Raw genomic sequence first — 20637 nt, forward strand, 5'->3', positions numbered from 1 at the left:
CGTGACAATTATAGCTCTTCATACATGCATTCTCAGCTCTTTCATGTCAACGCAATGGGCCAAGTTAAATTGTACATCGACACAAGCTCAAATCTAGATGAAGGTAGACCTATAGAGTCAAACACAAATCATTACGTGTATAGTAGAACTAATTAATGAATTAATTTAAGAAGAAGTACATTAATTTGAAGTGTTAAATTAATTCTAGAGAGTTAAATGATGTGATCATTTATCGAAGAGCACATTGAATGGAAAACCAAAGTTTTAATTAATGGGTCGGAGCCCATTCGCATTTCAAAAAGCATCTTGCTAGAAAACTATGCTTTTGGACTTACTAGACACTCAAACTTATTATTTGTAATCGATGTGTGACGCATACCTATATCATAATTCCTCCATCTCGGAATTATAACTCCTTTTTACTCAAATTATTTAAGAGGATAGTTTTGAAAAAAACAGATCATTCACAAAAAGGTAACCTTATAAAAATGAAAATTGGAATTGCAACAAACAAAGTCCATACTTCAAAAATTTGACCTAAGATATGGTGAGAAATTTAACAAAGTTACCTAAAAATTAAAATATATTAACACTATGAAAAAAGAACTTTCGTACACAAATCTCATAATTGTCGAAACATAAGTTGTCTTAATGATAAGTTGTCTTAATGATTCAACTAATGAACAACAGTATCAACGAAAGCTACTGACAATGAACAATCTATAAAGAACACAATTGTGGGATAACTTCTCAACAAACTTTTGGGTGACCCAAAACCAACTCTATCACTATTCGTTCATAAATTGCGTGGTCCATCCATCATTAAAGGACTCCTAACTCTAGCTTATATTTTTAAGTAATCAGCTCAAAACGGACTTAGATATTTTCATTATTAAATTAGCAATTTATAAATTTATTTTATTAAATATTTTTTAAAAATATTAAACGGAATCATAAGTACTATTAGAAATTCTATGAGATTTATACAAATTCCAAAATATATTAATAAAAATTCAATAAAAATAAAATAATAGTGAAATTTCACTCCCAGAAACAATGTGTCACTAATTGTGTACAGTGTCAATTTTGTGCATAATTTTTTGTTAGTAATTCTTGCAATCGCTATTTGTATAGATCAAATAATAATTACAACTATATATTAGAATCATGAAATTTATTATTGTGAAAAAAATAAAAAATTTTGTCACTAAATATAAATCATTACTACCAATACTAAAAGGAATAATTACATTTGTGCCCCATAACATATTGTCTATTTATACAAATCACTTCTACATTTATAAAAACTAAGCGTACATCCAACAGAAAGGTCAATATCATTAATTTACACAAATTTTGAAAAACTACATATATACATTTCTAAAAATATCAATACCATTACGCAAACGGACTGCTATGCGTGGTTTTGTAATCATGCAAAAAATAAGATTGTTTTATGTAAATAGAGGATAGGTGAGTCGATTTATTACTTTTTCTTTACTACTAATCTTCTTCTAAATACCCAACTGTTTGGACTAAAAATTTGAAAAGTTAAAAATGAATAGGACAGGTCCATACATAGGGAAAAGACTTGTTTATTATTGGGTGCAGCTTGAAATTTTTAAAGTTGAACTGCTTTATCAGATTTGACCCAGAAATCTACTGTACATTTTACTATTTCCATTCGATTATTATTGTTCTGTATGGCTTCTTTCAATTCTCTTGTTACGTCCAAAAAGCAAATGCATGTGGGTACGGTTGCAAAAGAAAATTAGACTGAAGCAGCAGTACTTCCAGTGGAGAGAGAGAGAGAGTCAGCAGTAGTAGGTAGCTGCTGGTGCTGGGACTGTCCCAAGAATGTCAAATTATTTAACCATCATTACGCTATCATTCACCATCGATTTTGACTGTTCATTACACGTGTCACGATCCTGATGGATTGGGAAATGGATCAGGACCGTGGGATGTGAAGGCCTGTTTGGGGACAGTGACTTATGAGTCTGGCATTTTTCTTTCTTTATTTGTCGTAATTTTTACAGTGAAATTGCTCTGGAGGCACTTTTGCATGGAGAAAGGTGAGAGTTAAGCGAGTGCAACCCCCCATGCAGGCCCACGGCTGATATCAAAATAGGGCGTTGAAAATAAAGCTTTCTTTGCGGGGTGATGGGATTTATGGTCTTTTTGCCCTTGGAGTTTTTATGAGTAGAGGACTTTGAGCCCTTCTGACAAACACTCTCTCAATAATTTTTTACCCTTTTACATTATATATTTTACTAGTTGTTGTGGTAGGATGTTCTTACATATTAGTAATAAATATTTTTTTATACTTTAAAATATATTATAAATTGAAATAACAAATACACCAATTAACTCTTTATTAGAAAGAGATTGAAATCTCTCCATTTCTTGAATTGTGATTTGAATTTATTTTGAGTATATTTGGTGGTATGAGAAAGAATTCAAACGCTAAAATTTTAAAGGTACTGTCGACACAATAAATTATTAGTATTAGTCCTTTAACTCAACAAAAACGATAGTACACACTTAATATGGTAATAATGAAAACAAATGGATGAGATGCAATTTATCCCTGTGATATAAAAAATGAATAAAAAAATTCCAAACAAATTAGTCTTGGCTATTGACAAGAGGCAAAAAAAAAAAAATCACTCATTTTATCATCACATCAATTTTTACTGTTTATTTTAGTGAGAGGTTAGGACAACTAATTCGTTTGGAATATGTAAATGTAACAATGCATAATGGAAATGAATGCGATGTAATAAAAAATGGAGAGCCCGCCTTGAATGCCGGGTAGAGAAAGACAGGACTGTCTTTCAAGGGGCAGATCAGCAGATATACAGAAGCTCTGAGTGTGTGTGAGAGAGAGAGAGAGAGAATGGTCTCAATCAGAGGCCACCCTCCTCATTCCCAAATCAATAGTACTATAAAAACGCTGTGTGTCATTTACTACTGATCATTACTATGCACAATAAGCAACCCCACACCTCTGTACTCTAGCTGCATGTTAGACAAGTACAAACATATCAAAAATAAAACTTCCTTTTCTTTTCAGACAATTCTTGCATGTATAATTTAAGTTAACATGACTAATCATTGTTTCATACATGACTCACAACTCACAACTACTTGATCAGTGTTGAGAAATCTTAAAAGAATTAAACTCGTCTTTTCATTTTCAGCGGGAGAATAACATTTTTAGTCTCATAAATTAGGTTCATGTCATTTTTAGTCCTATTTACTACGAGATTAACACTTTTAGTACCATAACTTATAAAAATTAGCATTTTTGGTCCTCATGCACTTTTTCATCTACAATTTAACGATGTAGGTAACGTGCCGAGCATGTTGCTGTTAAGTATTTTTTATTGGAGGAAAATTGGCCCCCTTTTTTTAATAGTAGCATATGAGTGCTTCATTTGATTCACTTGTTGAAAATATGATTTTTTGTGTTACTTCTACTTTGCTTCAACTTATAGAAATATGAGAAGGATTAGGATTAAATTTTTGTGAGAAAATAGAGAAATTGTTATGTTTTTTTTTCTTTTTGCCAATTTTCTCTCCACCCAAAAAATACTTAATGATCACATGCTAGGCACATGGACTATATCGTTAAATTACAGACAAAAAAGTGCATGATGATCAAAACTGCTAATTTTTGTAAGTTATGGGACTAAAAATGCTAATCTTATAATGAATGAGACCAAAAGTGAAACGAGCGTAACTTATGGGACCAAAAATGTAATTCCCCCATTTTCAGTCGTCACTGTTTTTTAGCAAAATTTCAGACACATTTTTAAAATGCAAATAGTTGTCATTTTAGACAAATTTTATATGAAATTAAAGCTGTGCGAGTTTAGTTTCAAATGGTTTAAGTTTCAAATCTATTGGAAGTTTCTGCAAAAAATTATGACTATTTTACCCAGAGCTGCCAGAAGAAGACAATTATGTTTAGAATTCAATCTTTTCATTTATTCGATATTATAGTTGATGTTTAAGCCTATAAAGAACTTGTAATATAATGTTTTCCAAGCGAATAGAAAAGCACAATTTAGAGTATAAAAATTTTAAGACATACTCTTCCTCTCTTTCTTCAAAAGTATAATTATACAATTAATTAAATCCACCATAACCTCCAATAATTTAATGGCAAATTAATAACCAAACAGTAGTCCATAAATTTCATCCTACTTCTCCATAGGAAATACCCCAAGTTTTTTTTCAGAGGAAAAGAAAAATTTAGTTTTAGATAATTAAGAGAGAGAGAGAGAGAGAGAGAGAGAGAGAATAAGGAATAATTGATTGGTTTTTGTGGGGTGGGGGGGCATTAATTTGAGTGGGGCAGGTGAGTCAGGTGTCAATCATAAAGCAATGGATTGCAAAATCATTGAATGATTTCTGGTCCCCATTATCTTTCTTTTTCCTTTTCTTTTCTTGTCAAATTCATGTGCTTGGAATTTTATATTTGTATGCTTGCGTTTTGTGCTAACAATTCTGTATGACAAGTCGCTTCCACTCACTCGTGTTTCTTTTGTTTATTTTTTCATTATGTTACAGATTCCTTTCCACCCAAAGCGTGTGCAATTTTTCGCCCTAAAAAAGAAAATAAAAACTTGTGTCGAATTCCATCTATCGGAGTTTACCAAAAGGTTCCTATGTATGTAGAGGGAGATACACTTCCCGATTCTTACAACTTCTGACATTGAAATTCAAATCTTGAATTTATAAACAAACACTTTTTTCTGCACTTTAAATCTTCCATGTGAGAGTGATTAATTCGGATATCTCACTTTTATTTTTATCTGAGAATTAGGACTTGCATTTTTTGAATGAAATGGAACCAAGTGGGAGAATGCTGTGGAATGAGTCAATTTGTCTGATTTAATGCAATTGATCCCCTTATAATATTGCAAATGAGCAAATTATCCCCCTATAAAAAGAAATAGTAGTTTATCCCTTTTCTATTCATCGAACAACAATGTATAATTCTTATTCATCCCAAAAGAATTAAGACAAAATTAATTAATAAGATAAAATATCCCTAAGAACTAAGGTCCCAATGTAGTCACCATCCCAAATGTTGTTACTATCCATCTCTGCCCCTAATGTACATATACAGGAAATGAACGAACAGTCACGAGCTATAGCTATATGAATATATAATTAAAAATTGTAATCATAATTGCTGAAAATAAAGTTGCAAATTCTAGTGGAAGCAATATAAGTTAGAATGCAGAATGCCATAGCTTCAAATTGGAAGTATTTGTTTGGATTATATTGTTATTGTGTAAAGTTGTTGTTATGTGCTTATCTGTGGTTACGTCATAAGAAAGATGAATGAAAGATTGTGTGATATTATATTTGATTGTTGAATAGTATTCAAAATGGTTAAGTTATTGATGGAGATATTAATTGTCGAATAGGGATGAATGATGAAGTTATTGATTGGGATATTGTAAATTGAGATAAAAAGATGGTTTATCTAACTAAGGGGCATATTTCAATTGCTTACGTGATATGAATGATGACAAACTGCGTGTTATCAATCAATCAATGGAGATGTGTGATGTGTGGTATGGTTGATGATGTGATATATCATACGAGTTATGTGCTGTGTGATACAATTGATGGAGGATATCATACGAACTACATGTTGTGTGATATTGGGAGAGAAAAAAAAAGAGACATTGCACTAGAAATGATGATAGCCAACAAAGACCATCGAATGATGCACTCCAACTTAGTTAAGAAAGGCCGTAAGAAAATAAACAATAACCACGAGTGTATTACATTGTGTATCCATCTATAATTGTAGTTATAGGTTACTTCATGAATTATGGTGATAGCTGACTTAAGAAGCCACAATAGCCTTGAATGGGGCGGTTGTATCCTGATTTTAGCTGAAGTGGCTACATAAATACGTGGTTGCCAAAAGCCTCATTCAAGTAAAGTCAAAATTTGCATGGGGGTTGCTACGTTCCAAGATAGGATCCACTGCCATCATAAGATGATGATGATTTCATATGTTCTCTAAGTTGTGTAAATTACTAGTAGTCTGTGACCACAACTGTCGATCAAATTATTTCCTATTGATTAAAGAGACATAAAAGTAGAGTAGACACATGGATTTCGAAGTCGAATATGAGAACAGATTACCAATTCCATGCCGTATGGTATCCGTAGGTTACAGGATCATGCAAGTTTCACTGGTTCTCAAGTGTCATGGGTCGTAGCTAGACAAACACCCATGGTAAAGGAAACTCCTTGGTTAAGGAACTAATTAGGAGTGACTAATTAAATATAATTTGATTAATCTAATACAAATGAGTTGCTAATTAGTCTAGTTGAAGACAAATCTAAAAGTCACATGCAAATCATTAATTAAAGTTAGTAAATTAATTATAGCAAGAGAAAGATTAATTCAAAAAGAGCTTAAATAAATCATTAAAATAAATTATTTATTTTGATTAAGATCCTATATGATAGGAAGCCTATTTTATTAATTAATTAGATCAATTAATTTTGAGTTAGGCTTAAATTATTTAGGTTAAATGGTAAGGTCCATATACTATTTAGATTAATATTTGGGTTTGAAGTTTAACTAATTAGAGGAATTAAATCAAACTTATAGTAATTGGACCAAGCCCAAGCCCATACACCTAGTTGGAGTAGTTTTCGAAACTCCCCCAACTTATAAGGAAGTGGCCGAAAATTAGAGAGTCAGGCTTTATTCTCTCAAAGTTTGGTTTCCTCAAAAAATCTTTAGAACTATCTTCCTCTATCTATAGTCGGTCTAACCCTTTTCTCACCTCTAAAAGTTGTACAAAATTTGAAGGAACTCCGTTAGTGTGCTGTGGGCTTGATCAAGTACTTCTGCTTGGAACTCAATTTGGTGCGTAGTTTGTGGGTACACTACCTACACACATAAACATTCATTACACAAAAAATAAAGTATACTAAGCTTTTATTGGATAATTATGAGCCCAATCTTATGCAATCCACCGAGATTATGGTGGATCATTGGTCAATCAAAAGTGTTTAAAATGGTAACAGGCCCATATTATTACGTTTGGTATCTATGGGCCTTTTGAGTCCTTCACTTTAGACTTTTATTCTTGCTTCATCTTCATAGGTCGTCGTGGGGGGAAAAGATTTTCAGAAAAATGGGGGCGGGGAGGGGTAATAAAAGAAGAGGGAAAGAGAGAGATCTAATCGTGAATAAGAGAGAGAGGGACGGCGAACGGCGGCTGGCGATTGACGGATAAGGCAAAAAGTCGCCTGACGGACGAGGCAGAAAGAGAAACAAAGTGAGAGAGTGAGGGAAAGATTGGGGAGAAAGTAAAAGAATCTGCTAAGTGTCCAATATATATAAAATTTTAGAACGGTCGCTTGTAAAGAAAATCGTTCCAAAGGTCGTTCCTAACTAAATAGAACGATGACGTTTTATGTGCTATAGATTAGTGTTCCTCGCACTTCAATTTGGCAAGGTAATGTAATTTTTTAAGTGTTCCTAGACCGTGCTAAAACAACCTAAATGACGATATTTTGTCTTCAGACGATAATTTGTTTTAGTGGTCTCATAGAAAAACTTTTCCTATATATATGCCGCCCGTTCCTAATTGAGTCGGAAAAAAAATTATTAAATTGAAAAAATTAAAAATAAAGAAAAAACTATTCCAGACCTGTTAATGATAAAAGAAAAGTCGACCATAAATTTATGAAGACGATTGGACACATGTAATTCTTTTTGATAAATTGATACATATTCAGCAAATCAAGTATATTTGTATATCCAAGATTGTTAGTATTACGTAAATGTTGTTAGCATCTTATACTGTTACCAATTCCTCTGGACCAGCAACCCAGCCCAAGCCTCCATAAGTGCACCAGAGCCCAAACAAGATCCTTATGGCTGAATGATTCCTACTACTAAAGACATTTTAGATAGGATTAAGTTTGTTAGGGCTACCAAAAGATAATAAGACACTTATCAGCAAAAAATTCAATTTTTGTTGTATCAGCATTAGTATGAGGAATGAAACGGAGAGATTGGATCTTGTCAACTTTTTCTTTCATCCTTATTTTTTACGCCTTATTTCGTACTCAAATTAGGAACAACATAGCCCATAGCCTTATCATAATTTAAGACAAAAACAAAGAGGATCAAAATCCTCAACACTACAAAGAGCTGCTCTAGCTTGTAGGTAGCTTCATTAGCAGAACGCTTGACAAAACTTAATGCAATTTGAGCAATGTTCAGAGACAGTGTATAGGTTTCTATGATGATCCAACTTGAGAAGGATCAAGTGTTGCCACTCCCAGCTTGCTCATTACTTGAAAACAATCACCTTCTACACTGAAACACTACCAGCCATGTCGGCAGCAGTGATCCAAGTCTAAGTGAGCTACAAGAGCTATTCCAAATTCAACACCTAACAACTCAAGTGTACATTCATTTTGACCAATTGATTTTTTTACCATCAGACCTTTAAGTTATTGAAAAAATATACAATAATTCCAATGAAAAACCTATTTGTAAGACCATGCTTCGTTCCCGCCAATTTACTTTAGTAGGCATTTTGCCAATTTAAAATGGATGTTGAGTGTGAGTATATGTTTGCCATAAATGCTCGTAATCTGCTTATAATATTCTCTACATTAATATTTGTCTTCTTCTTCTTAGGAATTAAGGCACCAAACTAATCCATTTCGCCAATAGAAATACCTTTTTATAGAGGACATTCGTTATAAATATAGGCTCCATCGTACCAAAGGTCCCATTGATTTCATTGAAAATTAATAGAATCAAACCCTAAATTTTTGTTCACCACCATCGCCGATGGCAGATCTTGAGCCATTCAGCATCCCCGACGGTTGGAAACTTGTCAAGAGAGTTGATAACAAAGGAACCATTGTCAAGGTTTGTGCATATGATATCTGGTTTTTTTCTTTCTTTATCCTATTTTATTTCGAGACACAATCTCCGTATGCTATGGTTGTAGTCAAAATCAATGTGAAGCTTCTATTTTCACATTCTTTGTGTTGATATAAGTGGTTTGTGTTGGATTTTGAGAATTTATATGGATTTAATGGAAATCAATACTATTTATTGGAATGTTGAGGACAATATTTATTTTTATTTCATTTAATTTTCTTTATATATTTGTTTTGTGAAGAATATTCAATTGCTCTATAATTTTTCTCTTTTGGGATTGTTATGTTCCAGAATGTGTAGATCTATTGTTAATTTTTAAGATCTTCAATTTTGATATTGCCTGGTTTAATTATTTTGATATTAGTTTATTCTATATGTCCAATTGAGGATAATTCATTTATTGATATGTTTTTTTTGTCAAAATTCCAAATGTAATATAGTTAAGAAATAGGAATTTTGACTTTTTCAACACGATGATATTACCAAAAATATTCTTTGCTATAATTTTGTCAATCGGAAATGGATAGAAAATGATAATATCTCCACTTTGCATAATTGAATATTAGGGATCATCTAATAAGCTTATTTGCTGCATAATGCCATCTTCAAGAGGGTATGGGTTTAGGAGGCTTCTGAATATATGATTCAAGGAGCATTAGTAATATGTTATCTTTTAGTAGATAGTAATAATGTATGAGACTAAACTTTCAAGAACATAAAGTATTGTGCTTAATGCAATCTTTTAATCTTTTATATTCATTATTATCTACTTTAGGGTTCTTTATAAACTCTTGGGAGACTAACTTTCCCTTGCACTCATGCATATATATATACATAATGCAATCTTTTGAAGGACTTGATTTTGCTTTAATTTCTTTGTGCATATGTAACAACAATTAGAACGCGCACATTAGCCGCACTTATTGCTTACGAGTGTTTGAAAATGCATTCATTTCTGATATATAGTGGAATATAATCTTATACGTAGAATATCAATTCACTTCTCAACAAGCTGCATTAATTTGACTGGTATTTGGCATGCGCAGTACTATACGAATGTTCTAGGACAAAAGTTTTACAGCAAGGAAGATTTACTACGGAACATAAAGGATGCGAAAGAGAAAGGACTATCCATATATGGTCCTGTAAGTTTGTACTAATTATGTATTTTCTCTTTTATTATTTCTGTATTTTATTTGCAGTAATCTATGAACTATGTGTTAAGGTCTTTATGCTTATGTAAATGGAACCTAGCTGCAACTTAAGGAGCATTGCACGTGCTCCTTTCGTTAATAAATTTAATAAAAATGGTTAATGGGGCGTAAATTGCAATTTCTTTTACTTGTAGGACTAGATCTGCAGAGTCGTAAAACAATAAAAATTAAAAATCACAAATGGGATAAATTATGAGACGTAAATTACAATTTTTCCCTCAAAGACACCTACATTAGTGAGAACCACCTAGTTATGTTTTACTAGATATGCAAAGTCAAAGAGAAATACTATTTACATATATATTGGTTTAACCATAAAGCATTAATGGAGGAAATGAATGAGAACACAAAAGAGAATTGGTTGGACTTTGAACTATATGTGCACAGGTAATAATATACGAAGTTTGAATGACTCATGCTTCTCGGTTCAAAAACCTAATATATGTATGATTTTGAGTGGAACTTTTAGCTACCAAATATATGAACTTCATTATTAAATTTCTTTTGCTACGTTGAGCAAATATTTGTTAATATATTATATGACATTGTTTTGTGTACTTTCAATACTTATAAAAGATGGTTCATTTAATTACAAAATAAAATTGTATAAAAAACTCAAAGAGTCGTTGTTTTTATGTATAGGTGAGTTTCAAATATGTATAAAATTCATTTTAAGAGGTTTTTATAGAATTTTTTCTATAAAATGGAACTATATATTTAGAAAACCTCTATATGAATTCTGTATATATGAAATCCACCAAAGAATCTAGTTAAAAAGTATAATTTGCCAACTTTTTATTCAAAAATTTAAATATTTAATAAATATTGTTAAGGTTTAACTTTTTTTAGACTTATTTTTTACTCTTAAAATAAAAAATTACCGACTTAGAGTATTTTTCATTATATTTTTAGATTAGATAAGTTTTATTAAATTTATTCATAATTTTTGTTTTCTTTTTAACTACTAAAAAAAAGAGACTATTTATTTTTAAATTAAGAAATATAGTATTATGTCCACAAGAGTTCAAAATTCTCATTTCACATAAGATAATTATAATATATTAGCATAAAAATACTTAAAAAAAAGTTATTTTTTTCATTTAAAAAAATATTAATTTGACAATTTTATAAACTTAAGGAACTAATGTGACAAAATTAAATTTATTGACCATTTTACCCGCCAAAGAGTCAAAATCCAGCCACATTTTCGCTGAAAAAAGGTTAGAGTTACCAAACTGAGATAAAAGCTAAAGTTTAGGGATGCTAAAGTCAAAAAATGAGCTTAAGGGATTAAAGTGATTCTAAACTAAAATTTAATGAACCAAATACAGCATTTGCACTAAAAAGAAACTTTTGAAACAGATGTTTTGTTGTAACAAAAAGATTGGTAGCAAAGGATCATTTTACTTGTAGTGAATATTGGAGGATGATTCATCCTACATCCGCTGGAAGTAATAATATTATTGTTAAAGCAGAAAACTAATTGAAAGAGAAAACATTGCATTTATGTACATCTAATATACTTTACTTTCTGTGTTATTCATTTCTTGTGCAGGAATTTAAAGCATCCGATTCCCGGGGTAAAAAGAAGAAGACAAAAATAGGAGAAACATCCACAAGGATCTGCAAAAGAGATGAGCAAAAATCTACTTGTACAAGGGTAAGACATCATAGATATTCATACCAAACCAAATTTTTCATCCTTTGGTTGCTTTTATACATATTTCTTGTGTTTCATTCATTTCTCTGGAAAAAATTTGTAATCTTAGTCATGTAACTTATAGAGGTGGGTATGTGCGAATTGATTTTTTACAAATTTAGTAATGTAACCTGAAAATTTTGGTAGTGTTAGTACTTTTCTGGCCAAATTAGAGCGCCTGAAAACAACATAACTTGCACATGATCTAATTAAAAATTTTTAGTAACTTTCCTATTATAAGAGTGAAATTGCAATTTAATTGGCTCAGGTGCAAGTTACATATATTTCTAGCTAAATGGACGAAAATCGGACTAAAATTGCCAAAATTTTAAAGTTATAGGATTAAATTGTGAAAATCAATTCGTGAAGGACCAAACTTCCACCCCCTTGAAGTTATAGGACTAAAATTATATTTTCCTCATTTATCTATCTGCCTATATATACACTAGAAATTTTATTTATTATTGTTTACATTTCAATTGCTATAGGCTAAACGCCGTGGTAAATTACTATTATCAAACATGATTAAATAAAATCAATGCAAAAACTCACCTCATTCACCATGTCAAAGTATTCGCACGACTCTTAGCTATGCAAAAACATTCACGGCTTTTAACCATCATAAATATTTAAGCGACCTTTGCAAAAACCACAACCAATAAATATTACGTAGTCATAGTCTATAACTATTTACTACTGCTATTTCTTTTTATTCATGACTATTACCCTTAGTTAAATGTTACATTTCTTGTAGTAATATGTTTTTTATTTATTTTTGTTATTGTCTTTGTCAATGTGAGGATCTGGAATGTGGATGTATGTGGTATGTACTTTATTTGAATTAATTTGTTTTACATTGTTGAATTGGATTTGAATGATAACTTTTCGAACAAAAACACTTTATAATGGTCTTTAAAGTTATGAAAATGTTGAGATTGGATCTATTCATCATTCTCAAGTTCGCTTTATTATTGTTTTTTTCCCTTTAGATTATTACTTAACAATGCATGTACTTTTGAATGTTGTGAAATTCCAATTATCAGGGAGTGAAAATATCTAGAAAGCAAGGAGAAGCGAAGAAGGGACATGAAATCAAAGGAGGGAGGTCTGCTGTGCACATTTGTGACCAAAGTATGTCTGTGAACATCTCTTTCACACACAATCATATGAGTTTCTTTCTTTGCAAACTTTTCTCCTCCTTCTGTTTATATTCTTTTAATAAAAAATGACGAAATAAACTTACTTACATGCCTGCAATTATTTTATTCGGTATATGAATTTGAGAATGTCAATATTTGTTACAAATTAATCACTTATTTTTAATTTAATTTTCAATGCAAACTAATTCAAAAAAATGAGTAAAATCGTCCCAAATTAAAATCATGCTAAATAATAAAAAGCATGAAACCCTAGCTATAATCGTGCATTTTGTGTGCAAAATTTCAATTTCAATCCATCGTAGGACAAAACTGCACATGATAATTCATTTTGAAATCAATAAAAAGAGGTGACGTACCTCAATATCGTCATCATTCTTGTACGTAAAAAATGTTCATATTCTTATATTTCTAAGTGAATTTGCATATTCTCTTGAATGGTGTCTAAATTCTAAATCCTTTCTTCTAATACGTAATATTGATGATTTTACTAGTTGATATGAATATTGAGATATCATAACATGTATATACTAAAAATGCAGCTGTCGCAACTGACGAGCGCCGGAGGTCAAGAAGACTTGCAGGGCTTGAGCCCGAGCTAAAATGTGATTTTAAGCTTGATAAAGCTCTGGAATATGTAGTTAAGGATTGAAAGGTCGAGGCAATGCATGATACAATATAATCGTTAAGATTTGATGAGCATGTCCATTTAATTGTATTGTATCATAAAACCTACAAAGTTAATCTATTCCTTTAAATTTTGTTGTGGATGAGAGTAAACGCTACTGCAAAAAAAAAAAAAAAAAAAAAATTATTCAATTGCAACAACTATGATCCACTTCAATTTTCATGCCACCATGTTTGCTACCGATATAATGTGAACATTGCAAAATTTTCTATGAAAATAATCTATTGCAAATTGCAATGGCACCATTCCGTGGAAAAATTTTACCTCGACTTGTGCAACAGTTTGCCACAAAAATAGGTCAACGCTATCAAAGTTTATTTATTATGCTTTTAGTATATATATATTCGATCTATGTTAAATAATAAACTCTCAAAAAATTTAAAATATTAGGGAGATAAATTATTTTATATTTATATTTTAACAATGTACTGCCACAAATAGTTAAATTCTTCTCCTGATATGTTTTGGTCAAAATGGCTGTGATTTATACAATTAGTTACAAAAGTCTTTTTGACGAATGGCGCACTTTGCTTCAAAGATTTATACTATACTATTACGGTTGAGTCGGGGTGTAAAGTTGGTGTGCAAAATTTGTGCATGAATTAAATTAATTTTATAGGGAATAACAAGTTTAGTTTTTTTTTTTTTTGAACCTTATTGTATTATTATTATTATTATTATTATTATTATTATTGTTATTATTATTGATGTTGTTGTTGTTATTGTTTTTTATGTTCTCTTCTCTTTCCTCTACATTCTATTGTACCTTTTATCTCCAAAGTTACACAATATTTTTTATAAATGCATTGCATCATATTCTTGATAAATATCACATTTATTTATGTAATTTATTAAAAAATATCACATATATAACTAAAAGTTAAATTTATTATATCTTATTAATATTATATATTAGGATAAAAATGCAAGTAATCCTCTTGTAATATTGTAAATGAGCAAACTACCTTCCTTTGAAAATAGAATAGCAATTTTCCTCCCTGTATTGTTAGAAATCCTCCTATATTTTTCAAAATAAAGCAATTTACCTTTTTAAACAGGGAGATAAACTGCTTCATTTTAAAAAAATATAGGGGGTAAATTATTATTATTTTTTATAGGGGTGTAATTTATTCATTTACAATATCACATAGAGGTAAACTGCTTTAAATCCTATATATTAATATCGTGCCACAACACCTAATTATACATAAACCCTATATATTATGATACAATTATTGTTATTACCCTCTACGAAACAAGTATTTGTGGATTTGTTCAAAAAAAATAGAAAAAATTTAGGAAAAAATTATTTTTTTCGTCTTTTAATTTAACCTATCTGTTAGATTTAGTCCTGTAAGTATGTCCATTAACTAATTAGTCTTGTAATAAAATGATGAAATTAAGTCCCATTACGATTTTCTTGTGAATTTTTCAGCAACTTTTAAAATTTATGCCGAAAATTACATGTGTGGCAAATTTTTGCTGAATTGTCCGGCCACTTATCTAGTTGTATCATCCACGTATAGTGAGTTGTGAAGGAAAAAATGAGGTTTCTTTCCTCTAAAATATGTCCTACATAGCTTTCAAGTCATATCTAAGGCCACATAATATTAAAGTCCCCAAAAAATTATACAACTCAGCTGTGATGTCACCTTTTTTTCGGACAAAAATATAAATTTCCGACCATCAGAGGACTATTTTGCATCATTATGCAAATTTTCAGGATTAATTAGTTAATGGATATACTTATAGGACTAAATCTAATAGAGGGTAAAATTAAAGGATCAAAAAACTAATTTTTGCAAAAATTAATAATTGGAGATGTGTTACTTCAACTCTATACTTCCATTCTTCAAGTACTTCTCACTCCAACTTCACCAAACAGCCGAAATTAATTAACAGCGATTGATCGGAGCTTGAAAATATTTGATTATGTTAGAAGGAAATGTGACTTTTTGTTGTACATACGAATTAATTATAGTTGTCTGACACTTATAATTCATTGTTAATTTTTGCAAGTGAGGCTAAAATAATTACTTATAGTTAAAAAAATATGATAAATATTTTAATCATGCTAAAATTTTTGGGAAATATATAGTTTATGTTGGAAAAAAAATGCAATTTGGTCTTGCACGAACAGATTTTTGCAATTTAGTCCTATAATTTTAAAATTTTAGCAATGTTCATCTTGTCCGACTAATTTTGCCAAGAAAATTACATGTGACTTACACATGACTTAATTAATTATAATTTTAGTCATGTAATTTACGAGGCTTGGCATTTGTAGTCGTGTAACTTAGAAAAGTTGGCATGAATTGATTTACAAGACTAAAATTATAATTTAATTGAATCATGTAAATCAAATGCAATTTTTAATTGCCAAAATTATAAAGAAATGCATAGAAGCTTGAAACTTTATATCTGATTATTCAAGAAAGTTCACCCAATTCAGAACACGAAACAATTCAATCGATGCACAATACAAACAAGGAACCATTCAGGTGGTGTAACCCCCACAGATTTCAAATCAAGAACCGCCGCTCACATCTTATGTGTTCGCATGTCGTCTTACTTGAGCTTGCGCAGAATGAGGGGAGCGCCGTGCTGTGGCTGGACAGTGAAAACGACGTAAGGAGCGTGTGTGTAGGTGGGCGAGAGCTCAAAGGAGAACGTGCGGAGAATGTTGGAGAGAACAAGCTTGGCCTCCATCAAGGAGTAGTTCTGACCGATGCAGACGCGCGGTCCCCACCCAAAGGGGAAGAACGCCGGGCGCCCGTTCGTGGCTTTCAGCACTCCCTCAGCAAACCGGTCGGGCTTGAATTCGTTGGCGTCTTCGCCCCAGTACTCGGGATCACGGTGCAGTATCACGATTGGCAGCATCAGAAGTGTGTCTGCGGGTATGGTGTACTCTCCTAGTTTGGTTTCTTCTTCGACGAGTCGAGAGAGCTCCACCACCGGAGGGTACAGCCTCAGCACTTCGTTCAAGATCATTGGAATCTAACGAAAATCAAGATAACAATGTCAAGCTAGCTAGGGATTATAGACTTATAACAATAAGTTGTCTGTAAATTCTAGACCGAACCCGGCTTAATCGAATCCCGATCAGATAAGTATAATATATTTATAGTGTGATTAGTCTACAGTTCAAGAAAAGTGACCAATCATCTAGCAATTGTGATATACTTGCTCTGTGATTGGTTTGATTCGACTAAATTTGATTTGGGTAAGAATTTTTCATAAGTTGTCATGTTGACTCAAATACTTACCACTTTGAGTTGGCTTAAGCCTTCGTAGTCGGGTTTACGGTCGCCAAACACTTGGAAAGCTTCTTGTCTAGCACGCTCTTGCCAGTCTTGATGAATGCCAAGCAAAATCATGGTCCAAACCAGCAAATTCGCGGTGGACTCATAACCTGCAAAGTAAAACAACTTGACCTGTCCGAAGAGATCATTCATGTTCTTGATGCCATGAGCCTCCGCAAGTTCAGAATTCAATAGCACATCGAAGAAGTTGTCCTCCACATTCTGGCCTGCCTCTATCTCCTTGGCTCTTTCCTTGATCAGCACCGTTAGTCGTTTACGCACTTCACTCATGATCTGCTTCGCCCTTTGGTTGGTCTCAGTTGGCAAGTACCTATGCACGTTATCAATTTTAACAAGTGCATCATACTTTGATTCGTTCAATCAGACCTAATTTAATTAAGAACTTTTCGTAACTAATATATCGACTTACTTGGCTCCTGGTAAATCTGCCATGCGTGTGGTTTGATTTGCCAAATACGCCATTTCTTTAAGAATCACATAAAGGTTTTTATCCTTGGAATAGTCCGTTGCAAACAACGTTCGAGACACGACTTTGGACGTTAAGGATTCCAAATAGGGGAACACGTCGAGGACGCAAGATCCGTCGTCCTTGGTGAACGCTAAGTTCTTCCACTCGCTCAGAATCTCATCGCAGCTCACTTGAAATGCTGGTATCATTTTCTGTAGTAATAAGTAGGCCACCTCAATCAGTATTCGGAACAAGCCAGAGATTAAGGAGTAATGATGACAAACAAGGATACTAATTAGTTGAGTATTATTACCTTCAATTTTTGCAACTGGAAAACAGGGTTCAAGGTGGTTCTGCTTTTGCTCCAGAGTTTGCCTTCAAGGCCAAGAAGTCCAGTGACGATTATTTGGACAATGTGGTTTGTCACCTTAAAATTCTTCTTGTAGGTATTGTGTTTGGTCATGACTGTTTTCATCAACTCAGGGTCCATTATCAGCACTCTTGGTCTTGGTCCCACCCACAGGTACGACTTTTTACCTATCAGAAGTTCCAAATAATACATGTATTAAAGCTGGTCAGATAGTGAAACGTTTATTAGAGAGAAAATTGTAAGTGGAGGGTACTTAGTTTTCTGAAATAGTTAATATTAATTTCATATTTTAGAAAAATACAGAAAAATTAGTTTTATTATTGTAATATTAATCGTACACTATAAGAAAATATTGTAAAGTTAGTCCCATATTTTATTATAACATTGTAAAGTTAGTCCAAAATGTTCCAAAATTAGTCCCAAAGTTGTAAATTTTTTATAATGGGACTAATTTTGCAATATTTTTCTAAAGCGTAGATCTAATATTGACTATTTCAAAAGTATGGGACTAATATTCAAACCACCTCATACTTTGAACCAAAATAGCAATTTTCTCGTTTATTAGATCAATGCAAGAAACTCATGCAAGAAAAGATTTCCACTACAAAAAAATGCAACATTTAACCATGGTTGATTGTCATGGTTAATAACAAAATAGTCGTAGCAAATAGCCATTGACCATAGCCATGCAACGGTTGTTGGTTATGATATCTGCAATGGTGCTAAAATATTAGCCATGACAAATAACTTTTTTTTTTGTGAAACACCTATGTTTTGCATCGTTTTTATTTAATCATGGTCAACAAAAAGTATTTAATGAAGTTTTTATTCCATAGCAATTAAAATTGTAGTCAATAATCATTTTTTTCCCTAGTCAATTAAAATTCAAAAAGTGTTACATTTGTTAATTTAAGAAGGTAAGTGTTACATCAGGAATAGTTCAGAGGGGTCAAAGTGTATTTTACCCTTTTTTATATTGATTTTATTTATTTGTGATGGATAGTATTAATTTGCTATAATTTTTAAGCTAACTATTTACAATATCGGAAATAGTTCATTTGTTTTCCTTTTTGATAGTATTTTCAATGCCAATGTGGCTCTAAAACTCAGTTTTAAGAACATTGCAGGAAACCTTGAAAAAGAAAACAAACACCATTGTCGAAGTTTAAAATACCATATTTGTGAAGGGTTCTATGGACGAAGGGCATGACTCTGGGAGCAGCTGGATCACGAATATTGATAGCTTTTCCCAAGGCTTCTGCGTACACCATGGAATTCTCTTTTATGTCCCCAAACATGAGCCTCATCAGAGTGTAGGAGTTTCCCTTGAACCCTTGCTGCCTCAGAATTCTCTCCTTCCTCCTAGGACTAAACCACACCCAGTCCATAACCCTCCAAGCCCACGCCAACGCCACAATCGCCACCAACGAAAACCCTATCAGTCTCCACAAACTCTTCTCCCAGCCGACGATCGCCGATGCGTCCATTCTGTGTTCTGTGTGAGAGAGAAAGAGATAGAGAGAGAGAGAGGGGTGGTGAAGGGATGGAAAGGAAGGGAGATCTGCAGGCTATTAAAAGACGAGTACTCTTCATGTGAACTGTATGAATATCAGAATCATGCATGTCTGTGTCAATTTTATGTTTCTTCTAATTTAATGGGATAATTCCACTCTTCTTTCCAGAGGTTTTGTTTAATTATATGTAAACTTTTTGTAGTTTGAGAAATTATATCTAGTATTCTTGAAGTTTACTTTTATCTAACAAATAAGTCCTCCATTAGTCAAAATTCACTAAATTTGTTAATATTAACAAAATGATTGAATGAAAATTGATATTTACCCTTAAATGACTTAAAATGACTTACCAAAGGCCAAAAATAAATTCGGACTAAACTACTTTCATAACGGTGAATATATATATCCTCACATACATTAACGCATGAAAACGTATGAGGATCATTTAGTTATAAAAAAATTTATTTGACCAGTTATAAGTCAGTAATCAGTCGTGGGAGCAAATATAGATTTATTTTATTTTTTTTTATTTTTTTTTGTTAATATCAGTAAGTTTGGTGAACTTTAACTAATTGAAGGACTTACTTTTTAGACAGAAGCAAACCTTAGGGGTGTTAGATGTACTTTTCTAAACCATAAGGGGTTTACGTATAATTACATCAAAGCTCAAGAAAGAGGAGTGTAATTATCCCTAATATAATTATTTGCTACATATAAGCAAATTAATTTCAGTTATACCATTAACATTTGGTTGAGTTGGTATCACTTCTCCAAAATGAAGGAGGTTTAAACCCAAATTAGGCGCTGATCAAATTTTCTGTTGTAATGTATATTTCATCTTCTACTTCATTCAACATACACACGCCACGTGTATTTGTGTTATTTTCCTAGATAAAAATGTAATTAATCCCCCTATAATATACAAATGAGAAAATTACCTCCTACAGAAAAATAGCAATTTACCTTCCTTAATTTTTTAAAATGCAAAATTTACTCCTTGTATTTTTTAAAACGAAACAATTTAGCTTTTTACACGGGAAGGTAAATTGCTTCTTTTTTTGTTTTTTATCATAAGAGGTAATTACTTATTTTCAATATCATAAGAGGGTATATATATTTATATTTATATACGTAACATGCGTATGTTCAATGAAGCAAAAGATAGACACTAGAGAAAAAAAAAATTATTATTGACTATAATATTAGTAGTTATTGCTAAAAATTATGGTAAAGTGACTACTATTAACTACGATTAAATAAAACCGATA

At 31.8% G+C, this 20637-nt stretch overlaps 2 protein-coding genes across 2 annotated transcripts; one reads left to right on the plus strand and one right to left on the minus strand.

The window, feature by feature from the left end:
* Positions 1 to 8745: 8745 nt before the first annotated feature.
* LOC105156015 (uncharacterized) lies at positions 8746 to 13727 on the plus strand. Its single transcript, XM_011072032.2, has 5 exons — positions 8746 to 8941; positions 10003 to 10101; positions 11726 to 11830; positions 12913 to 13000; positions 13569 to 13727. The coding sequence occupies exons 1-5, from the start codon at positions 8861 to 8863 to the stop codon at positions 13676 to 13678; spliced, it is 483 nt and encodes a 160-aa protein (XP_011070334.1). The 5' UTR covers positions 8746 to 8860; the 3' UTR covers positions 13679 to 13727.
* Positions 13728 to 16164: 2437 nt separating this feature from the next.
* On the minus strand, positions 16165 to 19342 carry LOC105156016 (cytochrome P450 72A397-like). Its single transcript, XM_011072033.3, has 5 exons — positions 19030 to 19342; positions 17799 to 18022; positions 17447 to 17697; positions 16981 to 17347; positions 16165 to 16711 (listed from the first exon to the last, which is right to left on the minus strand). Exons 1-5 carry the CDS (start codon positions 19340 to 19342, stop codon positions 16283 to 16285), a joined length of 1584 nt encoding a protein of 527 aa, XP_011070335.1. The 3' UTR covers positions 16165 to 16282.
* Positions 19343 to 20637: the final 1295 nt, after the last annotated feature.

The sequence above is a fragment of the Sesamum indicum genome, linkage group LG2 (assembly GCF_026168435.1).
Source record: "Sesamum indicum cultivar Baizhima isolate 11 linkage group LG2, ASM2616843v1, whole genome shotgun sequence".
NCBI lineage: Eukaryota > Viridiplantae > Streptophyta > Magnoliopsida > Lamiales > Pedaliaceae > Sesamum > Sesamum indicum.

Coding starts and splice junctions, on each gene's coding strand:
- LOC105156015 (XM_011072032.2), top strand. CDS start 8,861: ATGGCAGATCTTGAGCCATTCAGCATCCCCGACGGTTGGAAACTTGTC. Junction 10,102..11,725: donor GACTATCCATATATGGTCCT/GTAAGTTTGTAC, acceptor TTTCTTGTGCAG/GAATTTAAAGCATCCGATTC. Junction 11,831..12,912: donor AAAAATCTACTTGTACAAGG/GTAAGACATCAT, acceptor TCCAATTATCAG/GGAGTGAAAATATCTAGAAA.
- LOC105156016 (XM_011072033.3), bottom strand. CDS start 19,342: ATGGACGCATCGGCGATCGTCGGCTGGGAGAAGAGTTTGTGGAGACTG. Junction 18,023..19,029: donor TAGAACCCTTCACAAATATG/GTATTTTAAACT, acceptor AACTTCTGATAG/GTAAAAAGTCGTACCTGTGG. Junction 17,698..17,798: donor TCCAGTTGCAAAAATTGAAG/GTAATAATACTC, acceptor TTATTACTACAG/AAAATGATACCAGCATTTCA.